The following is an 18,283-nucleotide window of genomic DNA, read 5'->3' as shown; positions in this document are numbered from 1 at the left end:
GTACCTATATTTATTATTATTATGTGTTCTATAGTAATAGCTAAGTGACGACTCGGTATGGCAGTAATATTGAGATAGTAACCCTGCTGTCAAGCAGCGTTAGAGCTGCAGCCCTACAATCGAGTATTATTAATGTGACGCACTTTGCAGCTTCGTAGTTGTGCAGACAACCGCTCATACAGTCCCTCTTGTGAGCGTCACTATCTGCTACTACGGATTACAACTGTAATGTTAATATGTCTGTATGAAGGTATAGCGCCTAGTGCCGTCAGCAGCATTACTTTTAGCAGTCCGCTCTCCTGCTGCCCGCGGGAGAAGAGGATGGACAGGCGCCTGTGGCTGTAGATGAGACTCAACATGTTGACCTGCGTAAACTGCTAGCTGTGTCTAACACCTTCCCCGATCTCCAGGTATCGCTCTTTCGGGCCAGCTACTGACAGTAGCCCTGTGTGTGTGTGTGTGTGTGTGTGTGTGTGTGTGAGAGAGAAAGATTGTGCGCTTGCCTATCTCTCGAGTCCCAACTACTGTTTGATGGTCACTGGCAACTTCCCCACCACAAGATTTCTCCTATAGCCCACCATGCAAACCATCCTCTCACTTCATACAGTTGTTAATCTCCACTGATTTCAACAATGCCAACATTTTAGACTAACACCCTTACCTTCGTTGGAGAATCAGCAGTTTGTAGCATATCCTTGCGTTTTTAGCGCATGCCCTGTGTTATGAAAGTTGATGTTTTGTTGCCTTTTCCATTGTCTGTAAATTAACCTCCATAATTAAACATTAATCATATCCTTCCATACTACCTTGCCCACCTACTACTCATGACTGTCTTCCCCAGTAACTGTTTGATGTAATCCATGTCATCATGTTATGATTTACAAATTAAATTCCTAGTCTCTCGTCATCAACAGGCAAGCGTATAATGTGGGGCTCTGTGTGGGTGTGGGGCTCTGTGTGAGTGGGGTGCCCTGTGTGTGTGTGGGTCTGTGTGTGTGTGTGTGGGGCTCTATGCGTGTGTGTGGGGCTCTGTGTGTGTGTGTGTGTGTGTGTGTGTGTGTGGGTCTGTATGTTTGTGTGTGGCATTTGGGAGAGATTAAGCTATTGGCATTGTAAATGACAATGCCATTTATTTATCTGTTTTCAAAACCAATACATAAATAAAAAATGTGTCATTTGCAATGCCAATAGCTCTAACTTTTGCAAAGGCGAGACCGTTGCATTGTAAATGCTTGTTTATACTGCATTGTCGACCATTGCATGACCTCTTGGTGCTCTTGAGTATCTCAAAGAGCAGATTGAGGATTTTGTCAGTGGCACTGATGTCGTATGGAGGGATTATTTGTTTTGATAATCTGCTGAACCCTGAGAGTATGATACGTTGTGTTTGTGTTTAAATGACAGGCTTTTTCCATTTCTTATGACAAATTACTTGTTTATTTCACATGCTGCAGAAAAGCATAAAAACTTCTCTGTGTGTGAAGGGATGGTGGGATACAAAGACTATAAGTACATGAGTTTCTCTGGGAGTAATTTGTGGTGTCTAACCTACATTTCACTTTTATGAGGTCCAATTTGTTTTCACTTTTTTTACAGATTATCTTGATGAAGACATTTTCAGAGTTTGGGCTTCTTTACTCAATCAAAGTTTGCAAAAATGCCGTAGTTGCTGAGCCTGGATTCTATGCAATTGTAAAGTTCTACTCTGCCAGAGATGCAAGCCAGGCACAGAGAGCATGTGATAAGAAGGTGCTTTTCCAGGATTTCCCATTAAAGGTAGAGCTAATATGTTCAAAATATCCTTTCTCTGTTAATGTATTTATCAGCATTAATTTAATGCTAGCCTATGTGTTCTCTAAATCCAGAACCTGTAATCTGTTTATACGTTGAACACTTTTTCCTCTTTATCTTCATCTCAGAATGTCACACACTCCGAAATGTTTGTAGGTATTGAAGTGCAGAGCTGTTAAACTAAGACAATTTTCTGATCCTATGGGGCCGATTAAGATGTATGGCAGAATTGCTTCTGCCTGACACTGTCTCATACAGGACCGACTGACCTCCAGGATCCGACTGCCTGATTTGGATGCGGCTGAACACTGTTCAGTAGCACTCCGACATTTCCCTCTGGGAGCACATGTTACAGTCGTAAACTGGATGTAGTACACGCTCCCATAGGGAAATGGGAGGTGGTGTTACTCCCTGCATCCCGTGGCAGGCACCTTAAGTTGTCTGTGCACACAAGGGGGCCCTACTAGGGCCCCCAAATACGCTTTCCAACAGGGTTTCCGTGTCGGAAAAGCTAGCATGGCAACCCCGCAAGAAACCGTGCATTGTAATCCCAAGGGCGGAAAGACCGCCCTTTGGAATTACGCGCTGGCCTCCAACTGGCTAACTGGCTTCTTGAGCCCGTCTGAATCCAGCTGGAATGACTGGCTGGTTTCAATTCTGACCAGCTGATTCATAATCAGCCGGTCAGAATTGAAACCGATGATGATGATCAGAAAGCCTCCAACCGCCATCGTAATAAGCCCCTAAGTGTAGAAGTTTATTCTGAACTCACTGAGGGAAGCCAGTGGCACCACCCAAACAGTGAGCTAAGCCAATAACATTTAGAAGAAAAACATTTTCACAACAGAACACTAATAGTTCCACATCTACAACAGAGCATAACAGCTGATCTCATTCTACACAAGACACAACAAGAGCCTTTAATTTTATGTCCTTCCTATCCAGCAGTATACTAAACTATGAAATTGGATATCTGATCTATGCGGAGGACTCAAAGTTCCATCTCAAGCGTACTGTCCTGCTGCCTTTCACAAACGCTTTGCTGAATGATATATACTTGGCAGTAATGAAACAGCAATTAAACTGAAATCTTCTTCCGGGCCGTGTCAATCCTGGCCAGATGAACTGGACACTTCCCTCCCATTTCTGATGGAACATACAAGTAACTTGGGAATGCTTTGTGACTGTGAACTCTCAATTGTCCATCTAAGCAAAAGTCCAGAGTCAAAAACTGTGCAGCCTGATTTTTAGGTCGAGCTGGAGAAAGCAATGCGAAGCATCTAATGTTGTCGGCTTCCTGAGAATCTGAGACAGGGGTCGGGCACGCGCGGCGATTGGGAACTGTGGACGCGCACGTCCAGGCCGGCACCGTGCCCATCTCCTGCCTCAGATTCCCTGAAAAAAACATGCACCGCACCGCACCGCACCGCACCGCACCACACCACACCACACCACACCACACCCCCAATCAAACAGCCTGCAAGCTCTTACCGGCTCGGTCCTTGGCCTCCCGGCACGCCGCGGGGCTCTCCTCACCACTTAACCGGAAAAGGCGGGTCAGATGGGCGAGGCCAGAGAAGGTGAGGCGGGCCTCTTACCCGCTGACTAGCGATGGCCGCGCTTATGTGAACACCCTCCATTGTGCGCTCTACGCCGTGCTGGTGGTAAATGTCTATTGCATAATCATCCGACGCTGCCGCAGATTTGCAGCAAATTGCTGAAAGGAGGAGTCGGACTGGTCATGGCAGTAGGTGGACTCGTGGTGGCAAGGCATGAGTGTGGTGCACCGAGATGGGTAAAGGGTGGCGGGGGAGGGACTGTACGGGGCAGGAGACGAGCAGGGGCTGGGTGGCAGAAGGGTGGCACGCGATGGGCAGAGAGTGACAGACACGGCTCTGTCGGCGGAGTCAGTTCACTGCCCCCACCGCCCTCTGTCACCCTTTCCAAGCCAGATGACGCCCACATGCCACTAGACCGCTCCCAACTTTACTCAGAGTTTGAAACTCTCATTAAAGTTCGTCGGAGCGCGAGCTGCAGGCAGCGGCACCCCCGGGTTGTCTGCCAGCCCCTGCAGCGGACATACAGAGGACGTCTTGTCGTTTGCCCCCACCCTCCAGAGTCAATACATCTTGCTTCTTTGCTCAATTGTTTGGTATAACATACTTTTCCGTGGTACAGTCGCTCTTTCTCTCCATTCCCTTGCATGCACAGATCTCTCCCCCAAATCACTTCCTTATCCTTGTTTCACCTTGTAGACCAGCGCTAAGATGTTATAAATGGTGGCCTCATCAGAATAGTTATGGCCAGAGATCTTCTCCAGATCCTCCGATGCTGGCTTGCAGAGTGGCACGGCAACCTCATAGCGGCCCTGAGAGGCATTCTGGATCACCAGGTTGTTGAGCGCACGTAGGCAGACTAGGATCCCTTAGCCTCCCTTTTCACCTGCAGCAGCGGCAGGTCCTCCCAAACAATGCCTCCCTCCCCCTGTTTTCCCCTCTAATCAGGGCTGCAACGCAGCCCATTACAGCCCCTGCCCCCTCCACCTGTCAGTTTAAAACCCATGGATACCCATGTGTTATTTGATTTTGAGGGTTCCCCGACCACATTCGGCAGGGGGCCCCATCACTTTGCTTCATGGAACGACCTCAACATATCTCCCTTTACACTTGGAACTGGTACAACCTTAACCCAGAGGTTAGATTGTGAATAACAAACACGCCACCCCGCTAATTTGTGTCTATTACTATTCTGGTTCTACGCAGCTGTGCTTTGTGATGTACATGCTTTTTTTTTTTAACAATAACATAATAAAAAGAATGACTGCTGCTCCTGAAAAACTAGAACGGCACATACTAATTATTGTCATGGTAGATGGGTAGAGAGCACCATGGCCCATTGACCACAGCCTCTCTCCCGCTCTCAGAAGTGATGACTTCATATTCCACTCTGCACACCTGCACTTACGGTAATAATTATATATGCCATACCTCTGAGTATATATGTTACCCAATGCGCGTGTTTTTGAAGCAAGTGCAGTGGTAAATGCAAATTCATACACTTATTCCTACAATGTATTGTATTGCAACATTTATATAGCGCTTACTACCCCTGTGAGGCACTAAAGCAATTTCCTAAATATGTAAAGATAAAACTCGTTATTACTTAGTACCATAGTAATGGGGAGATGTTTCTAAATGATAATACTCTTAACTTCACTGCTTCACACTAAGGGTCTCTGAAGTCAAGATAAACTGTGTTCTAATTCAGTTTACATAACCGTGTTTATAAATATTAACTGCGATAGAACTATTTTGGAGGGTGGAGGGTATTCTTGTAGAAAAGTTTGATCAGAGACACTTGGGGCCCGTCCACTGTAACAATGCTGGCGCGGAACAGAGAAGGGTTTTCAGGACATGCCGTGCGTCGGCCCGCTGGAGCTGTTTGTAACTGGCTGTATCGAGCAGTGTTACATGCTCTTAGTCAGTGAAGCAACCGTTGCTGTTGTTGGTGCCTAATAAGATGCTGCTGCTGGGGGATGTTGTTAAAAGCATTAAAACTCGAGGGCGTGCCATTTAGGTTAGGGGACACTGGCCAAGCTGCTAAGGCAAGGAAGTGGCAGCTGATGCGGAGAAGAAGCCTTTGATATTGAGAGGTTCCTGACTTTGTGCAGGTAATGGCTCATGCTGATTGTGAGAAAAGAAAAATAACCTATTTTACCAAGATTTTATGTGAACGGGTGTGACTTATGAAGCTTTCCTGAATTTCCAATCGTGTCTCGCCTACTCATGGAAACAAGCATTTACAATGCAATAGGTCTCCCAGCATTAAAGTTTGAGTTACTGGCATTGTAAATGACAATGCTTTGCATATTTTATTTTTTTTATTTGCAATTGGTATATAAACATTGTTTGTGAATGGTTATATGTATGGTTGTGTGTGTGGTTGTGTTTGCGGTTGTGTGTGTGTGTGTGTAGTGTGTGTGTGTGTGTGTGTAGTGTGTGTGTGGTTGTGTGTGTGTGTTGTGTGTTTTTGTGTGTGTGGCTGGTGCTGTCATGTTCTCTGTCTCCCAACAGTCTACATGGACCTTCAGTAGATTGTGATTTCTATCATACTCATCATCAAGCCATTGTAACAGCCACTGAAAGCACTATGCCTGCTCACTTCACTCTCACAGAGAACAGAAGCACAGCACTCATAAATGAAGGAGGAGACACACCCAGACAGAAGTGGGTATGAGGCAGTAGGTACCTCAGATATATCTTACCGTTCTGGGAAATGTACGGTGAGGGAAGACCAAAGAGACGGAGGTCAGTGTGGCAGGCAAATATGTATATTTTGAAATATATGTGCAAATGGGACCATTCTAGGGATTGGAGTGTAACACTAGATTAGTGGTCATAGTAGAGGCAGAGGTAAAATAACGTTTTTTTATGGGAACGAAGGGGGCAGCCATTTACAATATGGGAAGCAGCAACAAACTAGCACTTTGGAAAAACAAAAGAAAAAATTGTTAGTGTGTGGTACTCGTGTGCTTTTGAAGCAGGACTCCGGGTAACTATTGCTAAAGAGGTTCGATGCCATGCACGAGATAGTGATAGTACACTACTCCTGGTGTGGTAATATAGTGAACAACATGTGGGCACCAACAATATACATATCTTTATGCATTTAAAAATATAAAGCTATACACAGATATTAATCCATCTAGCCAGACAGAAAGACGGGGTTAAGTCCCCAAGTCCTGTATTGGCTACCTCAAAATTTTTGTTCATGTTGCAGCCAACAAATCAGAGTGCTCGCTCACACCGGGCCCTCACTCCCCCGGGAGTGAAATGGCCCAAGGAAAAAAAAAACCACTGGGGCAATCAGAACACTATTTTTTTTAGCTTGTGTTTGCGGCCCGAAGACCGAAAGGATAATGTCAAAATATTTTTTTTTACCTTGCTTTCACAAAATCCACTGAACTGATTTACAGTAAATCACAAATAGCACCCGCTCTGGACTCAAATCTAGCTTCTTGCCAAATTTGGAGCAATTCTGTTTAGTTGTTTTGGCTGTAGCACTGTTTCAAAATTCCTATTCAAAACTGTTTTTCTTGGCCTCACTTGACGGAGCACCCTGAAACTTTCCATGAAGCAACAAAGCAAACAAAAAGCACTTTTTTTTTTAAATCTTTGTCAAACAGTGCAAAAGTTATTAGCAAACCGAAAAAAGTACCTACCCAGTGATGACGGCTGCTGTATATATATTTTTATTCCCCAGCTAAACGTTTGAGATTTTGAGAGCCAAGAAGGAGACGGGCCACCACTCCTGTGCTTGTAATGAGGCGCTTTTTTTATTCCTCAACTAATGGAAGCACAATAGGGCATTGTTCTGCCATTATTTGAGGAATAATAAAAGCACACAATTACAAGCACAGGAGTGACGGCCCGTCTCCTTCTCATGAAGGTTTGGCTGGGGAGTGGATTTATGGTATAATTAGAGGCCCCGTTATATACTCGCCACAGAAAAGCGGCTAGGACTACCAGCGACCAACCTGTGTTTTTGTTTTGTTTTTAAACCAGGATCTGGTTGATATCAACATAGGTCCAGTTTTAAGATACTGGTGGTAGCTTGTCCTAAAGAGGGATGGTGAAAAAAGATTATACAAATATATACATCAATCACCATCCGTCTTTAGGACAGTCTACCACCAGTATCTTGAAACTAGACTTATGTTGATATCAACCAGATCCTGGTTTAAAAAATAAAAATAAAAAATAAAAAATAAAAATCACAGGATGGCAGCTACACGCAATAACTTTTATGACTGCCTTAGGGTTGAATCCTGAATTCAGTGAATTTCAACTAAATAGCATTAAGATTGAAATCGTTATGTTCAGCCCCTGGTTAAGTACTAACCCAGCAGCTCCCAGCTAGATTACACATGTATCAGCAAAGAAGGTGTGGAAAGACCAACCAGTACCTAAAACACATGAATGGTATAAGCAAGTCCAGCTTGAGCAGCTTCTTGGATGGTTCAATTTATTTTGGGGCTTGTAACAGACAGCCTAGCCCAATAAATATTCTTTTTTACTGGTTTACATGTAATTTTCAAAACAAAATGAACGAAATAGGTAGGACTCAAAATAGAACAAACACTACTATCTGGCTGACATGCTCACGGTCTCCGGTGGCTCTCAGTAGGTCCACAACCATGGCACCAATCAGAAACTATAGTGGAAAAAAGAACAAAAAAACATCTATGCCCACAGGACCTGGAAGGACATCCTCATAGCCAACAAAACTTTCACAATCCTGTTCTAACTAAGGAAAAAGTTCAAAGCACGCCACTTAAGAACAATACATCATAATGAAGTAACAGTTCACTTGCCGCCTTAAAAACTGACTACACCGCCAATCACCCGTTGACTGCATCTTTGCCATTTGACACAACTGCAATGCATTATTTTTCGGCTAGGTGTGAGCTACAAACACATCACGTCCATGCATGCAGTGTGACAGTGGCAGAACTAATACAACTTCTAGCCACACACACTTGTCACATTGGTTTATCTGGGCAGTAGTTGAAAAAAAGTGCAGATACTCAACAATCCGAGTGGGGGAGGGGGGGCAAGGTTTAAGAGGCTGTTTTAAAGGCTTGGACGTTTAATGAAATGTTGAAGTTTATAGTTGTGACTGTCCATTTTTACAGCTCTCCCACAAGGAATTTTCCCATATAATAATTCACTTTGAATTTCCCCTGCTCTGCTCTCATGTCTCTACCTGGTAGTACCTCCCAATCTTCATCTCAGAAACCCTCAAGATGGCATGAGCCACACACGTCTGCCTTCTTCCCACTCCCAATGCGGCACTTTCCCTGGCCTATTACATTATCTCACCACCTCTTTCTAGGCATTCCTTTACTTTAAGTCTGACAAAACAGAAATCTAAAAGAACGAGAATTCAAAGCTGGTGATAGGACTTGATGAGGCACTCGATATTCATATGGGGCCACCTGCAGGCTCGAAAGTCCAGAGGAACTCTAGTCTCTCTGCCCCCATTCCTTCTCTGGTGATGAGCAGCTCCTGTACCCTGCCCTGCAAAGCTTTCCCATGCTAGGCGTAAGAAGTCACTCATCCATGTCTTTCTCTGCATTCTACCTACAGTCGTGGATTGATTGTGGACAGAATGAAATGACACGCAGCACAATGCAGATGGGAATCTAGGACTAGGTGTGATACTCCATCTCCCTTACACCACTTGCACCAGCACTGAGACTTCTAAAGAGTTCCCACAACAATGCCCTAATGTTATTCATACTCTGATATCCAGGTATCAAGACATTCAGGCCCGGATCACAACTGGGGCACACATTTGTGGGCCCCTATGTATACTAACAGCACAGCCGGCACTACTTATTTGAGCCTGTGGTTTCCGGTGCTCGGCACCAGCACTTAATTCTCCACACCAGCACTAAAGACAGCCTGTCACATAGTGACGCTACCTAATTTTGAAATGAGCACAACAACAGTATTTAATAATTCAATATATATTAAAAATCAATAATATCTGCCGCCCATGCCTTTCTCACAGCTTTGGGCGGCCTAGAATAGTTGAAATATAAACACTTGTAGGAGTGCGATGGCTAAAAGTTGTATTGGTTCTGTCATTGGCAGCGCTGACAGGAGCAATGGGTGGTGCAAGCTGCCGGGGCCTCGTGAGAAGGGAACAGACACTTTTAAGTAAAAACATTTTTAGTTTTTACTTAAATAAACTAAGCACAGACAGTCGGTAAATACCAACCGCACGGTGTCCAGTGTTTACAGGATATGTTGCCATCGGGGTCTCGGAGTTCTCATAAAGCACATCGACCACTGTCCGGAGAATGCAAATATAAAACAGCAGTAGCGACATCAACAGAGTCAAGCCAGCGCACCTTCACCACATTATCGCACATCCGAGACATTTCCAATGCTCCCACCTAGTGTTTTTTCGAGTTTTCACAAAGCACCACTGAGCTGACTTGCTGTCTGTGCTGAAATCGCAGGGCTGGTTCACTCAATACTCAGATATACACCTGACCCAAGCATTCTAGTCGCAAACTAAATAAAACCCAATTTCTGATAAGATTAATCGTGCAATGATCATGTTTACTGCAGAGGTCCGCTCCACCTGCAGGATCAAAGATTAACTGGGGCTGTCCTTCACTCGAGGTCGAAAAGATGAGAAGCAGAGTATAGTATTAATAAAACCAGCGATTAAATGTTTCAATGTAATCCGACCGGCTACACAAACACAGAATATTGCATCTATGTGAGCCAAACACTTATAAACACCACATTTTAGAAAGTGGTGAAAAGCTATGAAAACGTAGCAACAATATTTGCTCTATGTGTTCTATAGACTGCTATCTCTAATTTACACTGCAAACACAGATACCAAGCCCCGTAAGGGGTGAATGTGTCTGCCGCACAAGCCTACTTGCCAATCTGTAACTCACTGGTTCCAGCAAGAAAGATTTCGCGCCTGCAGAGATCTGTGACGTTAAGTCCTGAATTCCACGATTGCCAAGTTAGTCTTTCACGCTTCCAAGATCAGACAAGACGTGCAGGGCGACTGCCGGTCCGGCGAGAAGGGGCGGGACTGGAGAGCCGATTCCGACGCGCGCCTTCGGATTGGGCCGCGCGACGTCACGTGAGCTGTCTACGGTAGAAGCTCACGCGTGCGACCCGATCCGAAGGCGCGCGTCGGAATCTGACACCGCCATAGGGAATGCTGGGCGCGCGGCCAGCTCTGGTCTCCCCTCGTCACGTTTTTCGGCTGAGAAATGAAACCTATCGTGGGGCGGGACTTCCGTCTTTTGAAGCCCGCGCCCACGGAGTGCCTGGCCAGAGGTGGTGACGCGGCGAGGAGGCTGCAGCATTCTGGAGTGGCGGTAAGTGGCCCTTACTTGTAGGGGGGAAGTGGGGGGGCTCAGTGCGCTTGTGTGTGTGTGCGCGTGTGTGTGTGTGTGCGTGCGTGTGTGTAGGTGCGCTCGTGTGTCTCTGTTTGTGCGTATGCGTGCAGGGGGAGGTGTGGCTGTGTGGTACGGCTTTCCTGGAGAGGAGACAGGAGCTGGCCCGCTCAATTCCCTGCGCGTGGCCAGTTCCTGTCTCCTCTCCTGGAAAGCAGAGTCGCTCACTATAGGTCTATCTGGCGAGACCGCGCTTTCGCGCGGTTCAACGCCGGGAGACCTAAAAAGACTCCTCACTGTTTTCCCTTTCAACAGTTCTTGCCTTTTGGATAAGTGCTTCCATTGTATTGTATTTGTGATGTATGCATGACATTGGACTCGTTGGTGTAAGTGTGATGTAATAATTTACGTTTTGCATTTGCAAGATCAGTGCTGATCTGTTGGGACTGCTGTGGTAGGCTTTAATTACGGCCTCTGAGCATTATTTTTAGGTCTCGCCTAAGGCATTGCTTTAGCACACACTCTGCACCCTCACACCCACTCTGCACCCTCACACCCACTCTGCACCCTCACACCCACTCTGCACCCTCACACCCCCTCTGCACCCTCACACCCCCTCTGCACCCTCACACCCCCTCTGCACCCTCACACCCCCTCTGCACCCTCACACCCCCTCTGTACCCTCACACACACTCAGCACCCTCACACAGACTCTGCACCCTCACACACACTCTGCACCCTCACACACACTCTGCACCCTCACACACACTCTGCACCCTCACACACAATCTGCACCCTCACACACACACTCTGCACCCTCACACACACACTCTGCACCCTCACACACACACCCTGCACCCTCACACACACACTCTGCACCCTCTCACACACTCTGCACCCTCACACACTCTGCACCCTCACACACTCTGCACCCTCACACACTCTGCACCCTCACACACTCTGCACCCTCACACACTCTGCACCCTCACACACTCTGCACCCTCACACACTCTGCACCCTCACACACTCTGCACCCTCACACACTGCACCCTCACACACACTGCACCCCCTGCACCCACACTATGCACCCTCACACACTTCACACACACTGCACCCTCACACACTGCACCCTCACACACTGCACCCTCACACACTGCACCCTCACACACTGCACCCTCACACACACTGCACCCTCAGACACACTGCACGCTCACACACACTGCACCCTCACACACTCTGCACCCTCACACACTCTGCACCCTCACACACTCTGCACCCTCACACACTCTGCACCCTCACACACTCTGCACCCTCACACACTGCACCCTCACACACTGCACCCTCACACACTCTCTGCACCCTCACACACACTCTGCACCCTCACACACACTCTGCACTCTCACACACACTCTGCACCCTCACACACACTCTGCACCCTCACACACACTCTGCACCCTCACACACACTCTGCACCCTCACACACACACTCTGCACCCTCACACACACTCTGCACTCTCACACACACTCTGCACCCTCACACACACTCTGCACCCTCACACACACTCTGCACCCTCACACACACACTGCATCCTCACACACACTGCATCCTCACACACACTGCAACATAAATTCCAAATACCACTCAGTGCCACATAATTACACTCCACATAATTACACTGTACTCAATGCAGCATACACTCCAAATCCCACTCAGTGCCACATAGTTATATGCAACATAATTACACTGCACTCAATGCAACATACACTCCAAATACCACCCAGTGCCACATAGTTATATGCAACATAATTACACTGCACTCAATGCAACATACACTCCAAATACCACTCAGTGCCACATAATTACACACCACATTATTACACTATACTGAATGAAAGCACACTCCACACAATACCACTCAGTGCCAAATAATTACACACCACACAATTACACTCTACTGAATACAACATAAATATACTCCACATAATACCACACAGTGCCACATAATTATATGCTACATAATGACACTGCACTCAATGCAACATACACTCCAAACAATACCCCTCAGTGCCATATAATTATATGCTACATAATGACACTGCACTCAATGCGACATACACTCCAAACAATACCACTCAGTGCCATATAAATATATGCTACATAATTACATTGCACTCAATGCGACATACATTCCAAATACCACTCAGTGCCACATAATTACACGCCATATAATTACTCTTCTCAATGCAACGTAAATACACTCCACATAATACCACTCAGTGCCATATAATTACAAACCTCATACTTACACTTACTTACAATGCAACATAAATACACTTTATCTGTCTATATATCTATCGCCCTCACTCTATCTATCTATCTATCTATCTATCTATCTATCTATCTATCTATCTATCTATCTATCTATCTATCTATCTATCTATCGCCCTCCCTCTATCTATCTAGCACCCTCACTCTATCTATCGCACTCTCTTTATCTATCTATAGCATCACCACAGCATCACTCAGCACCACCACAGCATCACTCAGGGGCACCACAACATCACTATGCGCTACCATAGCATCACTGAACGCAACAGCACCACATGTCGCCACCACAACATCACTCAGCGCCACCACAGCATTAATCTGTGCAACCATTCAACAACTAGTTCAAATATGTTCTCTCAATGTTTCAAGCTTTATTACAAATGCCACAAAAATATATTAATATTTCACTTCTGTTATTGGATTTTCGTCACAATAAAATACAATGATCATAATCTTCACAAAAGTTATTTACAAAAGCTATTGCCATTATAAATTACAATCACTTTTATTTAAGTATTAAAAAAATAAAAGCCATTTTTATTTGTAATATCAATACATCTAAATCACGTAAATACAACACATATTGCATTACAAATGCTATAGGTGTCACATTTGCGAAAGTTAAAACTATTGGCATTGTAAATGACAAAGCTATTAATTTCGCTATTTTCAAAACCAACACATAAATAAAATATCTGTCATTTACAATACCAATAGCTCAAACTTTGCAAATGCGAGACCTATTGCATTGCAAATGCTTGTTGTTTTGGCTATGTAACACAGTCCCAACACTTAAGCACCCCACTTTCTTGGAGTAAAAGAAAAACTCAGCCTTGTATGCAAGGTGCTTCATGGCTCTCTTCTAACTGTTTTGCTAAATTGCTTCTCCCATTACATTTAACCAGAAAGCTCAGGTTGCCAACCTAGACCTATCAACAATTCTGCTTTTTAAATACAAGAGAACGAAGGATTCTCCCTTTAGTGTTCCCCACCATCATATATTCACCACCATCGTATCAGAGACTGTAACATGACCATCTTAATTGTATAGGGTCCTTAACGAACTACCTGTTCATCTGGACACTTAGTGAACCATCTTCTTGACACCACTCCTGTAAGGAAATGACACTTTTTTGCATGTTACCCCCCCTCAATGTTTGTACTGATGCTCCTGGTGTGTTGACTTTTCTTCATACTGGGATGCAGCCATCTTGTGCCCAGTGCGTGTATTTTGAACCCTGACAACATTTAGAGTTGGCTTATTCCTGATAGGCATATTTAACTTACCTGGAAGTCCCAAGTAGAAGGTACTTTCTGTATCCAGGGCCTGTAAGTCGAATGTCACCGTCACCAGTTACTTTAGTGCACTTATTGTGCCACCACTAAAGTGACAAGTGAAAACATTACTGTAGGCCTGACACTGCAGCCTTCATTTGCAGCCTTTAAACTTCAAATTCGACCTGACAAAATTCACCTTTTGCTAGGCCTAAACCTTTCTTTTTTACACTGGTAAGACAGATAGAAAAGTTGTGTTTTAAATGTCCTGGCAGTCAATCATTTCCAGTCGTTTTTCACTGTGGCTAGGCTGAGACTCCCAAGCAATGTGTTACATTAAAATGCCCTATAATGTATAACTTAGGTTTGTGAAAAGCTAGACCCACGATTCAAGGACTCAAATTAATAAGAATTTAAAATCTATTCTGATGGTAATGTTACTTTTAGAAAGTTGCTTGTTTCCTGCATAAAGCCTCCAGTAGCCCTTTCTGAGATAATCCCCAACTGTCACCTGGCAGTCTGCTGGGAGGTGTTCAATTGCTGTTCAGAAAGGGTGCAAATGGGCCTTGTCTGGGAGTAGGTGTGACCTCCTCCTTAGAGGATGGCTTGGGGTTGTGGCCATAAGCCGGATATGCTTCAACAGGGGAGCTCCTGTTGCAGGTAGATGTAACTCAAACTTAGGCCTGCCTCTTTCATTGTACCAGTAGCCAGAGTGGCACCAGTCCCAGTGGGGAAAGATCTGTCCCAGAACTTGTTTGCGGGGGAATTGCTCAGTGCTTCATTTCCACCGTTTGATTAAACTCACATGGAAGTAAAGTCCATGGTCTACAGTATGATAATTCTGTTGGTGTCTTGTCAGAAACGTTTCTGTCACTGGACAATGAAATGGGTATCCCTTGACTAAAACAAGCTCTGCTGTCTCCCTTTGGTTGACCTCAGTTTCGTACATTATTGTTTAAGAAAGTCTGATTTCTATTTGGCGCATAGATGAGTGTTATCCTTCTATATGCTTGAAATCTGTGCAGCATAGGTAAAACACATCTTAAGACTAACTTTACCATCCCTTGTCACAGTCTATAACCTGACCATCAAGAAAAGCATGTGAAAATCAGTAACTATAGTGCATAACAGTTCTCTGCAATTGTTCTTGTCGCAGACATCACCAGGTAGGTAATATAGTAACTGTTTATGAAAACATAATTACTCTAGCCACATCTCCACCCATAAATGATATTTCATGCTGCGTTTGGACCAGGAGGAACATATCTTTTGTGAAAGAACCAGAGAGGGTTGTGAGATGCCAAATTTAGAACATGATCTCCAATGCACATTGTTTTTTTTTCTTTTAAATACCTTTTTTATTGATTTTTTTTTACCTAACAATACACAAACAATCGGCAAATCACATTGTGTTGGAGTTCAGACATGGTTGAATATGGCAGTTACAAAACAATTACTGGCACCAGGACTATAACAGATAAAATGCTCAGGAGATATTGGGTCATCCTCAGTAGGAACAGTAGGTGCAACACAGATATCCCCCCGTACGAATTCCACTTGGCCCACACTCTGGATAATTTCTGAGCGCAACCCCTTGCCACATACAGTCTTCTACCAAAACATACACCAGTCCATGTTGCGCTTCCACACTGCAACAGTTGGGGGTGCTGGCCCTCCTCATAATTGAGCAATGTTCATTTTGGCCACTGTGGCGCCAAGTGTAACCCACAGTTTCTTCCTTCCTACCAAATCAGTGGGCTCCCACACATTAAGTAGACATCTTTTAACCTCAGAGCTGAGGGGTTTGCGCAGGACCTCACTCATGACACTATGGATTCCTCTCCCAATATCCCTGAAAGTGTTGCCATTCCCAGAGAATATGCATGAACGTGGCCTCCTGTCCACAGTGGCGCCTAAAGTTCACATTGTCACTACACCCCATACGGGCCAGCTGCGGTCCCGTAATGTAGATGCTGTGAAGAATTTTCAGTTGTATCAGTCGGAGACGTGCAGGAGATCGCTACCTCTCTTGGGGAGGCCACCACTTCTCTCCAGTCTTTGTCATCTAATAAGATGCCATCCGCCTCCCACAACTCAAGCATTTAAGTAGGGGATCTGGTGCGTTATAGAAAAGTTTCTTGTAAGTCAAGGAGATAGCTTTCTGAGGGAGGACCCCGTCCAGTAACCTATCCTCCAGTGGGGAGGAGTCTGGGAGAGGGGATTCCCTACTGATGGCGGTGGCCAAGGCATGCCGGGCCTGAATATAGCGGGAGAATTCAGTATCCGCGAGTTCGTACTGTTGTTTCAATTGGTCAAAACCGAGCACCCGAGAGATGCCAATGAGGTCCCACTTATCGAAACCCTTGGAGGAATGGAGACCACAGAGTTGAGCTGAGTCCCAAAGGGGCTTGCGAGGGTCAACATATGTTCCCACCGTAAACTTTTGTTAACTGCGTGCCACACCTGGACCGAGTGGGATGTGGGCCCAGTCAAGTGAAGGTTCTTAGGATTAGCATAGAGGGCTTGATGTATGATCCGTCCAGTAGTAGCTATCTGTCCATGGCATACCCCGTATCTCCAGGAGCTCGATACATACCCTGATTGATGGCAGCGAGATGGGCTGCCCAGTAATATTTCTTTGTCAGGGAGGCTCATGCCACCGTCATACCAACTAAGGGTTAATTTGTGGAGCGCAATGCTAGGTCTCCCGTCCCATAGTAGCTGCCTCTGTAGGCCTTCGATCTCTTTAAAATAGCGTACTGGACTGGGATGGGGTAGTTCTGAAGGGCATAGAGAAAGCGGGGGAGGGACATCATCTTAAAGAGAGCGGCGCGCCCGAGCAGCGAGAGTGGAAGCGCCCTACAGGCAGGCGCTGCAGGGGCAGGCGCAGATTTCTTTCATATTGGAGCCAGGCGTCAGTTGTGACAAACATCTCCAAATATTGGAAGCCATCGGACACCTCTTGTATTGGGCAGTCTCTGGGAAGAGATGGAGTCCCACCAGACAGGACATAAAGGAGAGATTTCCCCCAGTTGATAGAGTAGCCCGAGAATCTCCCGAAGGATGCAAAAATGTTTAAGACACATCTGAGTGATTTGTTGGGGTAAGCCAGATAAAGCAGAATGTCATCTGTGTAAAGGGAGATGCGATCCTCCCGGTCCGCCGACCACCCCAAACCCCTTATGAACAAGTCGCACCGGATCCAGGCGGCCAAAGGCTCCAGGGCTAAGACAAAGAGCAGGGGCGACAACGGGCACCCCTGCCTAGTGCCCCGACAGAGAGTGAAGGACCCAGTTTGTTTGTTGTTAACCACCACTTGCGCAAGAGGAGCGGAATAGAGGAGCCTGACCCATGAGATAAACTGCGGGCCAAATCTGAAATTAGAAAGTACTGCAAACAGGTAGGGCCATTTAATAGTGTCAAATGCCATAGAGGCATCCAAAGATAGGATGACAGCATCCTCCTGTATCGTTCCGGCCCGCTCTATCACCCCATGAATCCGTCTCAGATTTAGAGCAGTGTTGCGATTGGACATAAAGTCTGACTGATCAGGGTGCACAAGGGAAGCAAGCACTTGTGATAGGCGGGTGGCTAGAAGTTTAGCGAGTATTTTAGGTTCGGCATTGTTCAGGGAGATGGGTCGATAAGATGTGCATCTGTCCTTCGGTTTTCCTTCCATGGGGATGACTACTATCGACGCCAGCCGTTGATCTGGTTGCAGCTCTCCCACCTCCCTGCTATCCTCGAACATGGCGCGCCGATGCAGAGCCAATTTGTCTGGACACAGTTTATAAAGCTCAATGGGCAACCCATTAGGCCCCATCGCCTTACCTGGTTTGAGAGTCCTGATCGCCTGCGCAATTTCGTCATTGGTCATATCGCTATCCAAGTAGCTCCGATCATCCTCCGAGAGGAACAGGAGACCGATGTCTTTGAGGTGATCAGCTGAATCC

General features: G+C 45.8%; 1 protein-coding gene across 3 annotated transcripts in view; it reads left to right on the top strand.

Moving 5' to 3' along the window:
• Positions 1 to 18,283, top strand: part of RDM1 (RAD52 motif containing 1) — a 740,716-nt gene that overhangs the window by 43,325 nt on the left and 679,108 nt on the right. For all 3 annotated transcript variants that reach the window (XM_078645000.1, XM_078645001.1, XM_078645002.1), the window contains exon 2: positions 1,597 to 1,776. In XM_078645000.1, the coding sequence (XP_078501126.1) occupies positions 1,597 to 1,776 (180 nt within the window). The remainder of the gene's footprint in view (positions 1 to 1,596; positions 1,777 to 18,283) is intronic.

This window comes from Lissotriton helveticus, chromosome 5_1, assembly GCF_964261635.1.
Source record: "Lissotriton helveticus chromosome 5_1, aLisHel1.1, whole genome shotgun sequence".
NCBI classification, from domain to species: domain Eukaryota; kingdom Metazoa; phylum Chordata; class Amphibia; order Caudata; family Salamandridae; genus Lissotriton; species Lissotriton helveticus.
The sequence above is the reverse complement of the archived record's forward strand: the minus strand, read 5'-3'. Positions and strand labels throughout refer to the sequence as shown.